At 48.4% G+C, this 18,379-nt stretch overlaps 1 protein-coding gene across 10 annotated transcripts; it reads left to right on the top strand.

Moving 5' to 3' along the window:
* Positions 1 to 137: 137 nt before the first annotated feature.
* On the top strand, positions 138 to 5,855 carry ECM1 (extracellular matrix protein 1). 10 transcript variants are annotated; one of them, XM_015250112.3, is made up of 11 exons: positions 138 to 649; positions 1,826 to 1,888; positions 1,970 to 2,071; positions 2,189 to 2,266; positions 2,361 to 2,441; positions 2,978 to 2,992; positions 3,145 to 3,467; positions 3,729 to 4,103; positions 4,620 to 4,840; positions 5,010 to 5,097; positions 5,531 to 5,855. In XM_015250112.3, the coding sequence occupies exons 1-11, from the start codon at positions 580 to 582 to the stop codon at positions 5,759 to 5,761; spliced, it is 1,647 nt and encodes a 548-aa protein (XP_015105598.1). In that variant the 5' UTR covers positions 138 to 579; the 3' UTR covers positions 5,762 to 5,855. The 10 variants fall into 10 exon arrangements, with proteins under 10 accessions (XP_015105598.1, XP_072802739.1, XP_072802743.1 ...); XM_072946638.1 differs by having other exon boundaries at positions 1,778 to 1,888; XM_072946642.1 differs by lacking the exon at positions 1,970 to 2,071.
* The last annotated feature ends 12,524 nt before the right edge of the window (positions 5,856 to 18,379 follow it).

Genomic DNA, 18,379 nt, shown 5'->3' with positions numbered 1-18,379 from the left:
TGTGTCTTCATCTCTGACTCCTGATGGGGACATGAAAAGGAATTTGAGTCTCTCCCTCTCTTTTGTCCTAGGGGGTTGGAGGAATTGAAAGAGGACACCCAGGCTTCTCACTGGTAGGGGAGCTCCCGGGGTAGCTGCCCTGTCCCTCTCCCCAGCGCCCGGTCTCCCCAGTCCCAGTCCAGCAGGGTGTCAGATCCGTTCTCCACAGAAGCGGCATGCAAATGCAGGCACTGAGGCCTAAAATAAGGCCTCAGACTCCTCTCGCTCCATGACTCTCAGAATCAGTTTCTCTTGGGGTTAGGTTCACCTCCATTCTTCTCAATCCTCTCAGGAGGCTTCAGGGTGAGTTTGGAAGGAGTGTCTGGAAGGAGGAGCAGCTGGGCCTGAGTCACGGCAGGAAGCTGAGGAGGGCGGGAGCCATCCCCAGACAGCCATATAAAAAGGAGAGGGAACCGGCCCTGAAGCTCACAACAGCAGTCACAGCGACTGGAGAAGCAGGCTCCCAGCTGCCCAGCCCTTCAAATCAGATCTGCCTTTGAGGACCTACCTGGGTGGCCGCCAACCAGTCCTTGCCCCAGGATGGGGACCAGGTCCAGAGCAGCCTTGGTCTTGGCCTGTTTGGCTGTTGCTTCTGTAGCCTCTGAGGAAGGTGAGCTGGGGTTGGAGCCAGCACTGGGGAAGGGGTCCTGGCCAGCATGGGCCGGGGGCCGGGGGCCGGGGGCTAGCCATCCTGGCTGGCTCCTCACCAGCAGGAAGATACCCGCTTGGCTGCCCATTTCTGAGCAGGCCCTCAGTAGGCCTGGGCACTGGGGCCTTTAACCAGGGCGGGGGAGCAGGGGCACAGAAAGAAAGGGGCTCCTAGAGTTCGCTGCCTAGAAGCACATAATTGGAGTCAAATGGACAACTCCTGAGGAGATGGGTGGATTTACAGAGTGGGCTTCTGTCTGAGGAGGATATATATGTGGGGCCTGTTTGGCAGAGGAGAGAGGAAGAAGGGGCTGCCAGGCTGCTCAAAACCAGTCTGCTGACCCAGGGAGCCCTGACCGGCCCCCTGGCTGGTTAGGAGAGGAGATGGGAGGGTCTCAGCCATCCACAGGGGGCCCGGCATGGCCACTCTCGCTCGCACACACGTTACCTGTTTGGATACCAAACAGGACGTTACTGAGGGAAACCTGAGAGAGCGTCATAGATCTAGTCTATCTCTGCAAGGCCCCATCTCGTTCCTCCCAGGTCGTAGTCTTTTGTGACTACAGATCAGCAACAAGCCATTCCTTTCCCTGTGGCTGTGGGGTTATTTGCTTCAGGAGTCTTGAACCATCCGGGTTCCCCAGGTCCTAAATTGAGACTAGCTGGAGGGGAAGCACTTCAGCTTCTGGGTGGGCTCCTTATCAGAAAGTCCAAAGATGTGTAAAGGACCTGGAGTAGGTGGGAGGGTGGAAGAGATGGGCAGGTGAAACTCCAGCCAATTCAAGGTCCAGACTCGGGGGAGAGCCCAGAAGCCCTGAGGGAAAGATGCTGATAGGAGATTAAGGCCTTCCTCCCCAGCCCCATGTGTCACATTCCCTTTAGGCCTGGACTTGGGAGACCCAAGGCTTCGTGCCTGGTAAAGGTGAGGCTGTAGGATTATCACAGGGTTTCTCAGAACCTGCTCAGTCACGACTAGGTGTGTTGCCGGTGGCTTAGGGGAAGTGGGGCAGGAACAATACAGAGAAGCTTCTAGTGTCTTGGTCATCTTTTTAAGCTCTTGACCTCCACCTCCTCCCCCTCCCATTCTCAGGGCCAGGAAAGGGCCCCTCAAAATGCCCCCTGACTCACCCTATTCCAGGCTTTAAGGCTCCAGGGCAGAAGGAGCTGGGGCCAGAGCACCTCACCCACCACCTCCAAGAAGGTAAAGAGTTCGGGACAGTGGCATGGGACTGGGGGTCCAGGAGGAAATGAAGGCTCTGACCATCTCCCTTCTTGCCTCTAGTTGGCTATGCTGCACCCCCTTCCCCACCCCTGTCCCAAGCCCTCCCCCAGGATCACCCTGACACCTCTCAGCATAGCCCTCACTTTGAGGGGCAGAGTGAAGGTAAGTGCACCATGCACGTGTCTCAGCTGCACGTCCGGTCTTCTGGCTGGCTTACTTCCTGATCTGTGGTGGGAAGGGGAGGAAGGGGGGGCGACTCACACACTCCCCTTTCTGTAGTGCAGCCCTCTCGCTCTCAGGAAGCCATCCCTATCCAGGAGGAGGAGCGGCCCCCTCCACTCCCTGTGGGAAAGAAAGGTGAGTGCTTGCCTGTTTCCTTGCCTCCAGCCCACGACATCTTGCTGACGTCAGTCTAATCCTTGCTTCTTTGTGCCCTCACCCTATCCTGCAGGGGATCCCCCTCTTCCTCAGGAAGCCATCCCCCTCCAAGAAGAGCTGCCCCCTCCCCAGCTCCCTACGGAGCAGAAGGAAGGTAAGAGCCTCCTTCCCCTGTTTACCCTCCTGCCTGCCCTTGGCTGACGGCCTGACAAGCACGGCCTTTGGGGCTCTGCCACTTACTAGCTGTGTCGTTGCCTGGGGTGAGCTACCTCTCCAAGCCTTAGTGTCTTCATTGTAAGATTGGGGAAATAATACCTATTTTATAAACTTATGAGGTTAAATGACATAAAAGTAGCATTTATTTTCGCTTGCTTCTCTACTGAGTTCCTTCTTATGAATGGGAACTGGCCAGGTCCCCGTCTTCTAGAGAGGCCCCTCCCAACATGCTTTCTGTTCATGCACCCACCTTTCCTATATCAAGAAGACGTGACCTTCCAGTCTAAGCAGAGAGCGAGCGAGTGACAGCGTCGGTCTGTCCATCCTCCTGCTTTAGTGCTCAGCTGCTGGAGGGCGCTGGGGGAAGCAGGGGTCCTGAGCCTGGGGCAGCAGCACAGGGAGCAGGCCGGACTAGGGGCTGGGGGGCGCTGTAAGGGTGACACCTTTTATGACTTAGTTCTCTTTGCCTTTCAGTCAGTCATTCTGAAGGTAAGAGCCACAAATTCATTTCTTCCTCTTTTCCCCTGTATCCCCCCAACTCTTTCTCCTCAACCCCAAGTTCTCTCAAACCTTCTGACTCAATCCAGCCTTTCTCTATTCCTCCACATGTTTCCCCTTCCACTCTGTTTTCCACTTTCTAGACAAGTCAGCCGCCTTCATGAATCACAAGCCCCCAGAGCCTGAGTCCTGGAATCCAGCCCTGCACTGCCAACAGGGCCGATCCCGCGGGGGCTGGGGCCACCGGCTGGATGGCTTTCCCCCCGGAAGGCCTTCTCCAGACAACCTGGACCAGATCTGCCTTCCTAATCGTCAGCATGTGGTGTACGGCCCTTGGAACCTGCCCCAGACTGGCTTCTCCCACCTTAGTCGCCAGGGTGAGACCCTCAATCTCCTGGAGACTGGATATTCCCGCTGCTGCCGCTGTCACAGCCACACAAACCGCTTGGACTGTGCAAAACTCGTGGTAAGGGTTGGGCTCTTGACTTTGCAGGTGTTCTTTAACCCTCTAGACAGTATACGTGTGTTTCAAGGACTAGAGGCCTAAGCCTGGGGTGTAGGAACCTCAGGTCCCTTTGACTGGCCTGACCGTGAGCCTCCTCGGTGTGCTAGAGGAGCAGAGCACGGCCTCTGCCTCTTCCCTGTCTGCCTGCCCGGGGTCCTTCTCTGGAGGAAGACAGGAATGTGGACAGTGGGCTGCTGGGCTGATCCACCCCTCTCGCTCTAGTGGGAGGACGCAATGACCCGGTTCTGTGAGGCCGAGTTCTCGGTCAAGACCCGAGCCCACTGGTGCTGCAAACAGCAGGGGGAGGCTCGATTCTCCTGCTTCCAGGAGGAAGCTCCCCGGCCACACTACCAGCTCCGGGCCTGCCCCAGCCGCCAGCCTGGTATTTCCTCGGGCCCCGAGCTGCCTTTTCCCCCGGGGCTTCCCACACTGGACAATATCAAGAACATCTGCCACCTAAGACGCTTCCGCTCTGTGCCGCGCAACCTCCCAGCTACTGACCCCATCCAAAGGCAGCTGCAGGCTCTGACCCGCCTGGAGGGGGAGTTCCAGCGCTGCTGCCGGCAGGGGAACAACCACACCTGTACATGGAAGGCTGTAAGTGGGCATCCCAGCATCCCGAGAGCCTCTCTGCCTGCCCACCCATCTCCGACCTCTGATCCCACCGGCCCATTCATCCATGTACCTACCCACTGTGAGCACGTCTGCCCGTTTGTCTGCTTGAGAGTGTCCGCCCATCCACTGTGTTCCTCGTCTGAGTCTGTTCGTCATGCATCTTCATCCTGCACTCCTGGTCTCGTCCACCCAAGATCCCACACATGCACCTGTCTGCCAACCATCCGTCCAGCTCTGGCCTCACCTGACCCTCTCCGTCTCCCGTTCCAGCTCATCTCCTGTGGCCAGCTCGGAACCTCATCTGTGCTTCTGTCTTTCCACCTTCCCAACCCCATACAACCACAGCTGCCTCCTTGCCCTCTGGTTCTTCGCCCTTCCTTTTTGGCACCGGGGCTGGGCATCCCTCATCTCATAACATGGGGCAGTAAGGGAAGCAGAAGTTCAGGAGAGAAGGGGCCAAGGGTCCTAGCTTCTGACTTCCCTCTCTCTGGCCCACAGTGGGAGGATACCCTTGATGGATACTGTGATTGGGAACAGGCTATAAAGACCCACCACCACTCGTGTTGCCGCTACCCTCCTAGCCCTGCCCGCGATGAGTGCTTTGCCCGTCGGGCTCCTTATCCCAACTATGACCGGGACATCTTGACCCTTGACCTCAGCCGAGTCACCCCCAACCTCATGAGCCATCTCTGTGGAAATCAAAGGGTTCTCACCAAGCAGTAAGTCTTGTCCAGTTCTCCTCCAGCTCTCTTCCCTTCCCCAAAACCTCCCTTCTGGGGCACCCTCTGGGACATTCTTGGGAAAAGCAAAATCATGGTCTGCAAGCACCATTTTGATGTCTGGGGATACCCAGAGACTTTGACCTCTGCCCTTTTCCCCCCAACATAGTAAGCAGATTCCTGGGCTGATCCGGAACATGACTGCCCGCTGCTGTGAACTGCCATTTCCAGAGCAGGCCTGCTGTGCCGAGGAGGAAGTGAGTGTGAGGGCAGGAGGTCACAGTCTTCAAAGGAATGCAGGGGTGGGGAGTGAGGGAGCTGGACTGCTGGCTACCCCTTCTTTTAGTGCCTCAACCCAGCCCACAGAAATAATGAAGACTAGTGGGAAGATCTTTTTTCTTAGTTCCAGAAGTCTTCATTCTTGACCCGATCTGCTCTCCACTTCCAAGTTCCTATTATGCCTTCTCCGGGCCTCTAGCTTCTGACATTTCTAGGTGTTCACATCTGTCTGTCACAAGGTCACAAGGAGCCTAGCTGTGGAAGGCAGCCTAGTACTCTTTCAGCCCCAGGAAGGGGTGCACTGAGAGAGCAGTAGAAGCTGAGGGAAGAGGGGCTTTGGGCACCCAAATAGCCTTACCTGACCTCTGAGAACCCTCTGACCCCGCCATCTCTGTTTTACTCCTTCATCAGAAATCAGCCTTCATCGATGACCTGTGTGGCCCCCGACGTAACTTCTGGCGAGACTCTGCCCTCTGCTGTAAACTGAGTCCTGGGGATGAACAGATCAACTGCTTCAACACTAATTATCTGAGGAATGTGGCTCTAGTGGCTGGAGACACTGGGGATGCCAAGGGCCAGGGGGAGCAGGACCCAACTCAGGGAACAAATTTCAGCCCCACCCATGAGCCCAAGGAAGAGTGAGTCACCCCACAGCCTTGGAGGATCAGATTGGGGGAACCCCGCCCCACCCCACCCTCCTGGAATACTCCTTACAGTAAACACCTCTTGGATTTGGCCTCATTGTTGTCTGTAATGTCTCACACAAACACGCCCTCCTAAGCCTGTCCAGATTTTCTTCAGTGACTGGCCCCTGAGGCCTAGTGCCCCACCCCCACTAGCTGAGCAGAAGTCCTTACACGGACTGTGTTGGGACCATAACTAAACGGCTAAGCTTCACTATTTGTCATCTTGAATTTATTCACATACTTTAAAGGAATGTCACTTTGTTAACTGGCTATCAGGATTCAGAAGTGAAAAGGACATGGCTCATGTCTTTGGTGAGCCCCCCAAAATGCCACAGCCCTGCCTGACGTTTTTCAGTCTTCACTTTTGATCCTTGGAGTCCATGTGTTTACTCATTCATATATTGAACTCTTAGTGATGTGTACTAGGCTAGATCACACATCCCAAAAACACACAGTTTCTTCCATCAGGTTGCTCACATTCCAGGAACCTAGCAAGTGGGATTAGTGTTGTGGCACAGGGCTGCCAGAGCGCCAGGATGCTTGGAGCAGGCAATAACCCGGCCAGAGCTGGGAGGAGGGCTGGGGGCAGTGCGTGGACACCAAGGAAGGCCTCTGCGGGGCTGAGGTCGGAGCGTCTCCAGGAGAGCTGTAGAGAATGCAAGGGGTAGGTATGGCTGAGGGGAAGGGGCAGCACATGCAGAAACACAAAGGTTGAAAGGACCTGACTGGTGGTTGTTCCTCCCAGATGTGACTAGAAAGATCAGCAGAAACGTATCACGAATGACTCATCCGCAAAGTTTAAAGTGGATCTGGGCGCCTCTGCCGCGAGGGCGCCGGCGATTTGGAGCAGAGGATGTGCTCAGATTTGCCTTTTACAATGAATAGTCAGTCGGCAGTCAGGCAGCAACCTGGGAAGCCTGTACGGACAGTGCCGTGCCTTGCCAATGCCTGAGCGGTAGCTCCCAGACCCGAGCTAGACCACACTGTAGCGGGACCCTGCGGCCCTTGAAGGCTGCTCTCCAGAAACCGCAGCCTCCAGGCTGATGCTGCAAGAATAGTAATGAAGACTCAGGTCCGGCAGGGACGAGTCCTCTGTGACTCTGCTGCCTGGACAACTTTCCAGAAAGCAGATCCTCTCTGGCCCAGGCTATGGCGGAAGAGAGTGAAACAGGGACTGCCGTCCTGCCCCAGCCGGGGACTAGCTGAGCCCCAGCAGCTCTCAAACCGACACCCGCCATTCCGTCCCCGACTCCTCCATCTATTTACTTATTTACATTTTGCTCGCATTGCTGTTTCTAACCCAGCAGCGTCTCAGCATCTTCTTCACCTGTCCGTCAGCACGGGAGCCAATGAGCGGGCGCGAGCCTCCCGGGCTCCGCCCCTAGGCCGGCAAGCCCGCCCACCCGCTCGGGCCTGCGCAGCAAGGGCCACACGCTCGGGTCTCGCTCTCGGAGAGCGTCAGCGCGCCTGCGCGGATATCCGAAGCCTTGCCGACAGCCGCTGGAAGGCAGGACTGGGCGGGAAGAGAGCGGGGTGGGTTCTTTCCACCACCCCATCAGCTCGTCAGCCCTCCGGGTCCGGGTCCGAACCAGCTCGCGGGGAGGAGCCCCGGCCTGTGGAGGGACGGGCGGGCGGCTCTGCCGGCAGAGGCATCTTTAAAGGGCTCTGTCCCTCCAGGAGCTTCCCGGGGGTGCTTTAAAGACTGTATTGGCAAAGCGTAGCGTGGAGTCTGGAGAGGAGAGGGACAGGTTGGACGACAGCCCCGAGGAGTTTATAGTCTACCGGGGGGGAGACCGGGAAAGCAGTAGTAAGCAGCTATAATGAAAGAATATCAAGTGGTCAATAGATATAAACATCATGAGCCGAGAGTTAACGGAAATAATTCTGTTTAGGGATTGGCGAACTATTAAATGGAAGAGGTGGCTTTGGGTAGAACACTGAAGCATGGATAAGATTGCCGTTAGTGACCTGTTAACATTAGGACATTTCGTTGTACACATAAACTGTTAAAATATGTTAAATTCAATACAGTGCTGAATGTCAATTATATCTCAATAAAACCGGGAAAAATTAATAAAATGTACTAAGTTCAGGTAAAGAAGTCCGAGACCCTAACTACTTGGAGGGGCCTGGGAAACTTTCATAGAGGAATGCAAGCTTGGGTAGGGTTTTGCTGGAAGGAAAGAGGATGTATAAAACACTGAGTGTATGAAAAGTTCAGAGTGTCTGTTTTGTGTTAGAGTGCTAAGTATTCTGGCTATAAAGAATATTAAAACACCGTCCTCAAGGACTTTTAGCTCTGTGGAGACTAGAATATAATGAGAGACATATTCTCAGGATTCTGTGGGAGCCACCTAGCCTGGCTTTCAGGGAGGTCTTCTTGGAGGAGGCAACAAAGCAGAAGGTGTGGTTAGAATATTTGAAGAGCCAGTAGGTAGTAGAAGTAGTATGGAGAGGCTAGGCATGAGGCTGGAAATTTAGGTTTAGTCATGCTTTCTGTAAGTTTTTTTTTAATTTTATTTATTTACTTGGGGGGGTAATTAGGTTAATTATTCATGTTTAGAGGAAGTACTGGGAATTGAAGCCAAGACCTTGTGCATGCTAAGCATGCACTCTACCATTTGAGCTATGCCCTCCCCCCCGGAAGATCTTGAAGCACTACAGAAGTCATGCCAACCTGGGGATAAGCACCTGTAAGAATTGTAAAAGAAAAGTGATGTGAACGAATTTTTTTTAAAAAAAGATAAATTAGATGGACAGACAAGTGAACAGGAATGGATGAGCTAGAGAGAGGGTAGAGACTGGAACCAGTTCGGGGGTTGAAATTAGTCGTAACTCTTCAATATCAATAAAACCGAGAAGTTCCGAGAGCAGAACTTTGTTAATGGTGCAGAGGATGAATACAGAGGGGACATCTTTTAAAGACATTTAGGCGATAGCATTGACAGAACCTATGTGCTGCAGGAGATGACTGCGGACTTCATCTCACAGACACATCTCTCTTGCTCTCTCAGCCTGGTCAGAACTGGGCTGGTCACCTTTTACTTCCTCAGGTTCACACATCCTTTTGTGCTTTAGGGACTTTCACAGGCTGCTCTGTCCGCATAGGACTCTCTTCCCGCCTCTGCTGAAATGGGTGAGCTCTGTTTCCTTATGGCAGACACTTCTTGTCTACTCAAAAAGCCGCCCTCCTCCAACCCCCCAATACTTTGTTCTTGCTGAATTTTAAATTAAAAAAAGCATTGTGAAAAGTAGTACACATTTAAAAAATGCAGTAAACATAAATGTATATAGTTCAGTGGATTATTATAAAATGAAACCTCCCAGCAACAACCACCTGGGTCAAGAAAAAGGTCATTGCCAGCACCCGGGAAGCCCTCTATAATACGGCCTTCTGGTCACAGACTCCTCCAGCCCCCATAAAGTAACCACTATGCTACTGTCCTGATACGCATAATCATTTACTTGCTTTTTCTTTATTGTTTTACTACCTAAATATGAATCCTAAAAACAATTACTTGGGTTTTTTAAAAAACTTTACTGAGATATAATTCATACAGTTCACTCATTTAAAGTGCACAATACCATGGTTTTCAATATATTACATTTTACTTTCTTAAGATTGTGGTAAAACGTATATAACAAAATTTGCCGTTTTAACCATTTTTAAGTATACAATTCAGTGCCACTAGTTACATTTGTAATGTTGTGCAAACATCACGACTATATACTTCCAAAACTTTTTCGTCACCCCTGAACAGAAACTATAATTGTTAAGCAGTAACTCCCCATTCCCACCTCTCCCTAGCCCCTCGTAACTTCTAACCCGCTTCCTGCCTCTGAATTTGCCTGTTCTAGGAACCTCACGTAAGTACCTACAGTATTTGTAGATACGTCTGTGTCTTGCTTATTTCATTTAGTATAATATTTTCCAGGTTTGTCCATGTTGTAGCATGCATCAGAACTCTGTTCCTGTTTAAGGCTAATATTTCATTGTATGGATATACCACATTTTATTTATCCATTCACCTGTTCATGGGCACTTGGGTTGATTCTGTCTTTTGGAGAAATTGAGGAATCGAGCCAACCAGTAGGCTTGTTGTTGAGGCCTCCTGCTAACAGCCAAGTGGGTGACTTGGAAGGATCCTTTCGCCCCTGTCGAGCCTTCAGAAGCAGCCCCGAGTGACTTCTGGACTGCAACCTCATGAGAGACTCTGAGCCAGACCCACCCAGGTAAGCCACGTTCAAATTCCTAGTGCACAATGTGTGAGACAATACATGTTTGTTGTTTTAATCCACTAAGTGTTGAGGTAATTTTCTACACAGCAGTAAATCGCTGATCTCAAAGCAAAGGCTCTCAACACTTCACCACTGACAAGTTTGCCGTTGGTGCTTTGTGGGTATCTTTTGTCATATTAAGAAGTCATCTCTTATTCCTAGTTTGCTAAGAGTTTATATCATAAGTGTCTGTTGAATTTTATTAAGTATTTTTCCTGCAGCTATTGAGATGATCTATGATTTTTCTTGTTTGGTTTATTAATGTGGCAAATTAATTGACTTTTTTAAAAGATAACTTAGCTTGCATTACTAAAATAATAATAAACATAACTTGGACATGATGTGTCATTCTTTTTTAAATTTAGGTATAGTTGATGTACAATATTAAACAAGTTTCAAATGTACAACATTGTGAATCACAATTTTTAAAGGTTATATTCCATTTATAGTTATAAAATATTGGCTATGTTCCCTGTGTTGCACTACATATAGATCCTTGTACCTGATTTATTTTATACATAGTAGTTTGTACCTCTTAATCCCATACTCCTTTCTTGCCCCTCTCCTCTTACTTCTTCTCCCTACTGGTAACCACTTGGTTGTTCTCTATATCTGTGAGTCTTTGTTTGTTATATTCACCAGTTGGTTTTACTTGTTTATTTTTTGATTCCATGTGTAATTATTTGTATCTCTCTGACTTATTTCACTTAGCATAATGCTCTCCAAGTCCATCCATACTGTTTCAAATGGCAAATTTTAACTCTTTTTTATGGTTGAGTAGTATTCCATTGTATATATATACCACATCACATCTTTATCCATTCATCTGTTGATGGACACAGGTTGCTTGCATGACTTAGCGACTGTAAATACTGCTGCTATGAACATTGGGGAGCATGCATCTTTTTGAATTTGTGTTTTTGTTTTTTCATATAAATACCCAGGAGTGGGATTTTATATATTGCTGGATTCAACTTCCTAATATTTGGTTTAGAATTTTTGTGTCATTGTTTATGAATGAAATTTACCTATAATTTTTATTCCTCACAATGTTTTTATAAGACTTTGATATGAAGATTATGTGTCTTGTGGTTTTTATGAGATGGATAGTCTCAGAGGAAACAGAAGAGAGGCTCAGGAAAAAACAAAGTTTGTTATACTCAGAGGTCCCAGAAACAAGAGGCATGTCCCACCACACAGGGACACATGGCAAAGACACCAGGGTGGTCAGGAGGCAGAAGACAGTGTGGTGGGGGAAGGCTTAGAACACAGCCTTTACTGGGGTTTCTATGGGAATGTAGGGCAGGGCAGAGTGAGCTAGCTTGAATAATTTCGGCCAACTTTAGGCTATATGTGTGGTCCCTAGTTGCCTGGCACATGGCCCTGGTTAAGTGAAACAGAGGAATATTGCCTCCTGGAGTGAAAGGGCGGGAGAGAGGAGGTGTGGTCCTGGGTTACGCTCCCAGCTGGACCCTTCACCATCTCTAAGAATTGTTTCTCCCCAGCCAGAAAGTGTTTTTTTTAGCATGTCAAAACATCATAATATCTAGAAAAACTGTTAATATAGTATACTTACAATATATTGTATTAGCCTCAAAATGAGCTGGCAAATGGAATAGCTTCTATTCCCCGAAAGAGTCTGTAAAATTGACCTCATTCCTTCTGCAAGTGTTTGGTGGACGCCACTGGTGAAGCCCTGCGGGCCTGGAACGTGCTTTGTGGGAAAAATTTTAACTAGTGTTTCAGTACTTTTAAGTTATTAGTCTGTTCCAAATTCCTATTTCTTCCTGGTTAAATTTTTGTAAGTTGTCTTCTTCCCCCTTGGGAATTTATACATTTTGTAAAAACTTTTCAGTGCTTTAGCATAAAGTTTATAATATCCTCTTTGTTTCTTTTTAAGGTCTGCAGGGACTATGGTAATGCCCTGTTTCTCATTCCTGAGAGGGTTCATTTGTGCCTTCTCTTCTTCTTTTTTTTTTTCTGTTTTGTCTCCAAAGGCCTATAGTTGGATTTTTTAAAAAAAATCTAGTCAGACAACTGTTAGTCTTTTAACGGGAGCATTTGGTCCACTGACAGTGATATTTTTGCATTTATATCTGTTAGTTTCAGTTTGTCCCACCTGTTCTATCTTCTTTTTTTTTTTTGGTAACAGCTTCACTGAAATATAATTCACTTACCATATAACTTACTCATTTAAAGTGTGCAGTTCAATGGTTTTTAGTATATTCATCAAAGTTATGCAACCATCGCCACAATGGATTTTAGAACACTTTTATCACCCCAGAAAGAGACCCTTAGCCTTCACCAGTCATCCTCATTCCCCTGTCAACACCCCCGCCGACACCAGCCCTAGGCAGCCCCTAACCTACTTCCTGTCACTATAGATTTTTGCCTAATCTATACATTTCATGTAAAGGGAATCATTCAATATGTAGCTTTTTAAGTCTGCCTTCTTTTAATTAACATAGTATTTTCAAGCTTCATCCATGTTGTGTGGCTGACTAATATTCCACTGTATGGATATAGCCCATTTTATTTATCCATTCTTCAGCAGATGAACAATTTGGGTTTTTTTCCATTTGGGGGCTATTACTAACAATTCTGCTATGACTATTCATGTACAAGTTTTTGTGTGAACGAATGTTTTCATTTTTCTCAGGTGTATACCTAGGTGTAAAGTTGTTGGGTGACATGGTAATCCTATGTTTAACCTTTTGAGGAGCTGCCAGGTTGTTTCCCAGAGTAGCTGCAGTATTTTACAATCCCAGCCACCATGTATGAGGGTTCCAGATTCCCCACATCCTCAGCAACACTTATTATCGCTTTTATTTTAGCACCCTGCTGGGTGTGAAGTGGTATTTCCTGGTGGCTTTGATTTGCATTTCCCTACTGGTTAATGATGTTGAACATCTTTCCATGTATCATCTGTATATCTTTGGAGAAGTGTCGGTTCAAATCTTTTGTCCATTATTTAATTGGTATTTGTCTGTTTACTATTGAGTTGCAATAGTTCTTTATATAGGCTAGACAAAAGTCCCTTGTCAGATATATATTCACTTTCCACTTTTTCCTTTGAAATACAAAAGCTTTTAATTTTCATAAAGCTCAGTAAATCTGTTTTGTCTTTAGTTGCTTATGCTTTTAATGTCATATGTAGAAAATTATTGCCTAACCCAAGGCCATTAAGATTTAGTTCTATCTTTGTCATTTTCTAAGAATTTCTTAGTTTTATCTCTTGTACTTAGGTCTTTGCCCCATTTCGAGTTAATTTTTGTGTGTGACATGAGGTAGGGGTCTAATTTCAATCATCTATATGTGGATATACAGTTGTCCCAGAACCATTATTGGAAAGACCATTCTTTCCCCATTGAATTTTTGGCACCCATGTTGAAATTCAACTGACTGTAAATGTGAGGATTTACTCTGGACTCTGAATTCTATTCAGTTGACCTATTTGTTTACCCCTGTGCCAAACACCACACTATCTTAATTACTGTAACTTTGTGGTAAGCTTTGAAATTGGGAAGTGTGAGTCCTCCAGATATTATGGCTTTTGAACATAATCTGTGTGTTTTACTCTGACTACTTTCACTATTTTCTCTTTGTCTTTGGTTTTCTGCAATTTCACTGTAATGTCTAAGGTGGTGAGTTTCTTTTTTATTTATCCAGATTAGGATTTGTTCCATTCTTAAATGTATGATTTGGTGGGTTTCATCAGTTCTTCAAAAATTTGAGCATTGCCTATGTCCATTCTTTCCTTTTCTCAGGGGACGCTAGACCTTTTCGCTGTGACTTCCTTGTCTCACTCCTCTCCATTTCCCATCTTTTTACTCTCCTATGCATCATTCTGGATATTTTCTTCTGACCTATATTCTATTCCATTAATTTTCTGTTCTGTTCTCTGGTAAAGTAAATAAAAGTAGATACGGAATTTCATTTCCACTCTCAATAGATTAAACCTTTCGGAATTCAAGGCTTGCCCTTTAGTTCCAGACTGGAGAATATCCCTTAGCTGAATCACTCACCGCAGAGGTCTGCCCCTGTCATCCACCTACCGGGGAAAGGCTTGTGAGGGGGACCTGTGAATTTCCTGAAGCGTGTGTGTGTGTGTGTACTTGTACATTTTTCTGGGGTGAGTGTCTATAGCTTCCACCAGATTCTCACAGGGGTTTGTGATCCAGAAAGGCAAGAACCACTGACTTGGATTTGGCTTTTAGCCATGGAGCCACTGCATGGAGCCACTATGTCAATCAGGGCTTGACTCATCAGTGTGGCTCAGTGGTAGATGTGCAGACTCCAGGCTCAGAGGCCTGGGCCGTGCCACTAGGCTCTGCAGTTTTCTATCAAACAGGAATGATAGTCACAGTTCCTTATCTCCAAGGCTGTTGCAAAGATTAAATGTCTTAGTACGTGTACATGCTTAATACCATGCTGGCACTTAGTAAGAGGTGGTTTTTATACCCAATGGCTAGTGATGCATCAGGACCCACATTCAAGGACAAGAGGTTGAATCAGGAGGCAGCATATGGGGGAGCATAGTTGCTGCCAATCTTGTGCCAATCTAAGCGTTCTTTTCTCTCTGATACTGTGTGATCCGGGGCAAGTTCCTTAACCACTTTGTGCCTCAATGTTTTTATCTATTATATGGAGATAATAATAGTAACTACTTCATAGGATTGTTGTAGGGGTTCTGTGTGGGCTCAGAGCAGTGATACCAGTTCACTAAACGCTGGCATTATTATTATTATTACTGCCTAGGTATATTCAGGCTCCTCATTTTGATGAGAAAGGCTCTTTGCAGCTGCCTCCCACAGCCCTCCCTCACACTGAAACCTTCACAACTCACAGAGCACCTCACACATAATGTGTCTGCCTCATAGCGGCTCAGCAAGATCAGCTGAGACCCAAGTCTGCCTTGCAGACTGAGACTGAGCGCACAGACAGACAGCGGCCAAGTCATATGGAAAATAGAACTCTGACCCCCAACCCTCTGAAACCTGCCCAGGAAACCAACCCCTTGTCTTCATTCAGTAAGCCCCCCAGGTACTCTATGCATCGGATTTGCAGGAAGCCAGACTGTCTCTAGTAACAGCCCAGGATGCTGAACAATAGCTTCTACAACAACTGGCTCAAAACACCAGCACTGGATTAGTAGCTGGTGGCTTCCCTACCTGTGGCCCCGCCTCCAACGTGGGACCAACTACAGGAAGCCAACTATGCACCCCTAACCAATCACACAGGGTGCTCTGGGCTACAGGCGTCCTCATGCCCACAGCCACAGTCGGGGCACACCCAAAGCCTTCCCTTTTTTCCAGTATAAAGCTTTCCCACTTCTCTGCGTGCCTTTGAGTCTCTGCCAAAATGCAAGTGACCATGGCTGGCTTCCTTGCTATAGCAAGGACAGAATAAATAAATAGCCTGCCTCTTGTTTGGTTGGTCTTCATTGTTTCCACAAGACCCTGGAAGGAAGGCACAGGGAGCTGAGGCCTAGACCTCTGTCAGTTCTCCAGTTCCCCCTGGGGTGGAGCTCTGAGCCCTCAAACAGCAGAGTTGCTGGCTGATCCACTGGAAATGCTGAGCAGACCTTTGGACTCAACCAAGTGAGAGCAACGGAGGCCAGATTGACTCAGATTAAATCTCCCAGGCAGAAAATCACAAAAGAGTTCTTGTTAGATGCTGATTGGGAGGGAGGGGCTCTAGAGATCTGGGTAAAGCGTAGGAGAGCTGGGAATAGAGAAATGAGGGAAAGGCAGGAATTTTGCCTAGAACTGGAACAGGGATTGCCTGCGGCTGTCTTGGTGGATGGAGATTTGAGTCAAGATTCTTACCGAACCTCCTCCAAAATTCTCTGTCCAATGCACAGATGTTTACCGAGTACATAGTGTGTGCCAGGCACTGTTCTAGGTGCTGTATATGTTACTGGCAAGGCCACTGGCTTCTTGGAGCTCACCCTGCTGGGGAAAGACAGACAATAATTGACTATATATATATATATATATAATTTCAGAAGTGGCAAATGCCCTGAGGAAAATAAAATAGGATGTTGGAGAGAAGAGGTGCCGGGGGCATAGCATTTGGAAAGGTCGTTGGGGAAGGCTTCTCCAAGGAATGACGTTGGAGCTACCCCAGAAGGAACCAGCAATACTACTATCAGGGGAAGTCATTTTCCAGGCAGAGGGGACAGCTTAAGCAAAGGTCCTGAGGTGGGGCTGGGCTTGACCTGTTCAATAGGAAGAAGGTGGAACAGAGAAAAAGGTTGGTGTGGCTACAGCAGCGTGAGGGGATGGGGGTGAGGGGTAATAGTGGTGGGATAGACCAGGAGGGAAGCTCAGGTCAGACCATGCACGAAGAGCTTTGGGGGCCATGTTAAAAGTTTTGATTTTATTTTATTCTAAATATAATAGGAAGCTATTGAAAGAAGGCACTGAATGGCTTGCCTGCCTCAGCCTCTTTGTCAAAGCCTTAGAAGGGCTCCCTTGTTGAGATCTTGTCGCGATCTCGGCACTTAGGGGATGTATGTGGGGTTGACGGCGTTGAGATAGAACGTGGCTCAGACCCACTTGCTGTAAGTCACGGCCAGAATCTCCCTTTGAGGAGGACAAAGTGGACCCCAGAGTGTGTGTAAACCCCTGCAGTTGTACACTAATTCTGTGCGTGTGTGTGTGTGCTGTATTCTTGGGAAGAACCCAGGCTTTATCAGATTCTCAGAGGAGTCTCTGTAACTGAAAGGAGATAGAAAAGGAGCCTACAGACAGGTACGCTTGCGCATGTGTGCACCATCTTAGTAAGTTCACAGCATCTGGCCGAAGGTTGGGGAGGACCCGGTAGGGAGAGGCAGGAGGTGCTTTTCACTGTGTACTATGTGCTTTACCTATTTATTTATTTACTTACTTACTTACTTACTTATTGTTATTTTTTTGTTTCTTGTTGGGGGAGGTAATTAGGCTTTTATTTATTTATTTATTTATTTTTAATGGATGTACTGGGGATTGAACCCAGAGCCTCTTGAGTGCTAAGCATGCACTCTACCACTGAGCTATACCTTCCTCGCTATTTTTTTTCAGTTGAAGTATAACTGACTTGCAATATTATTACATTAGTTTCAGGTGTACAACATGGTGATTCAGTGTCTTTATACATTACAAAATGATCACCACAGCTTTTCCTATTTTTAAAAATCTACTTCAGTGTAAAGGACTGAAGCTGGATAAGAAGGGATAGGGAACAAAAGTCTCAGTGTGGCCAGGGCGGGGCAGTGACACACCCACTGGTCCTAACTTGACTTACCCCGCCCCTAACCTGTGCTCACAGCCCTCGGCTCTGAAGAGCTTGTCCCAGAGAGGCAGCGGGTCCCCGGCAGGAGGGCGCCGCTGCTTAGTGAGAACTGACTGCACTGCTTTGGGAGAGTGACCAGAACAGATTCCGTGGCGGTGGCCTTGCTCAGGAAGCCACTGTCCTCTCCTCTGAGACCTACACCTTCACGGAGAGAGGCCGGGGCCCCTGGAGCTTGGCACACTGCTGACTCCGCCAGGAGCTCTGGGCTCAGATCTGAATGTATCTCTCAGCTGCTCTTAGGAAGGGTCCATCCCCAGCATCTTGGTCATTTAGCTTTGAGTAAAATTTCCCTTGCTCTGCCTGGCATTCATGCCCAGCCCTAGCCAGGCAGATGGAGGCTGAGATGGGGATGTTTTCTCTAATTCTGTCCAGAATCTTGGCTTAGATTTGCTTTGCCTCCACACAGATAGGTCTGGCCCGGCCTCCAGGACCCACCCGTTCTCAGCGATCAGCCAGTGGGCAGTGACCTGCCTCCCTGGGGTGCTCAGATCCCCAGTAATCCCAGGTCATGAGTCAAGAAGTGGAATCAGCTGCTGATGACAGGTCCCTGGCAGGGTGCTGAGCAGGCCAGGGCCTCCTGGTCCACACTTGGGGAAGGTACCAGGGTGCTTTGTGCAGGCCGATTAAGCCACAGAGGCGCTCTCCTGCTGGGGGAAAATTCAGACCATTCAATAGCTTCCTCCTGGGGCCCGCTTTGAGATGTCAGCACAGGCACTCAGACTTGTGTAGCCAAATAGAACTTCGCTGCTCAATCTTCTAACCCCAGATTAAATCATAATACCAGTCAGTATTTACTTATTTACTTTGGGCCAGGCACTGTTCGTTTAAAGACCATGTGTGTCATCTCAAACCCCCCCAGAGCCCCAAGATGGTGGCAGGGTCATAGCCCCGTCTCACTCCTGGCCAGGCAGCTCACTGCAACCTGGGCTCCTTCCTCGCGCCCTCAGCTGCGTGTTACTTC

This window comes from Vicugna pacos, chromosome 21 (assembly GCF_048564905.1).
Source record: "Vicugna pacos chromosome 21, VicPac4, whole genome shotgun sequence".
NCBI classification, from domain to species: Eukaryota; Metazoa; Chordata; class Mammalia; order Artiodactyla; family Camelidae; genus Vicugna; species Vicugna pacos.
The sequence above is the reverse complement of the archived record's forward strand: the minus strand, read 5'-3'. Positions and strand labels throughout refer to the sequence as shown.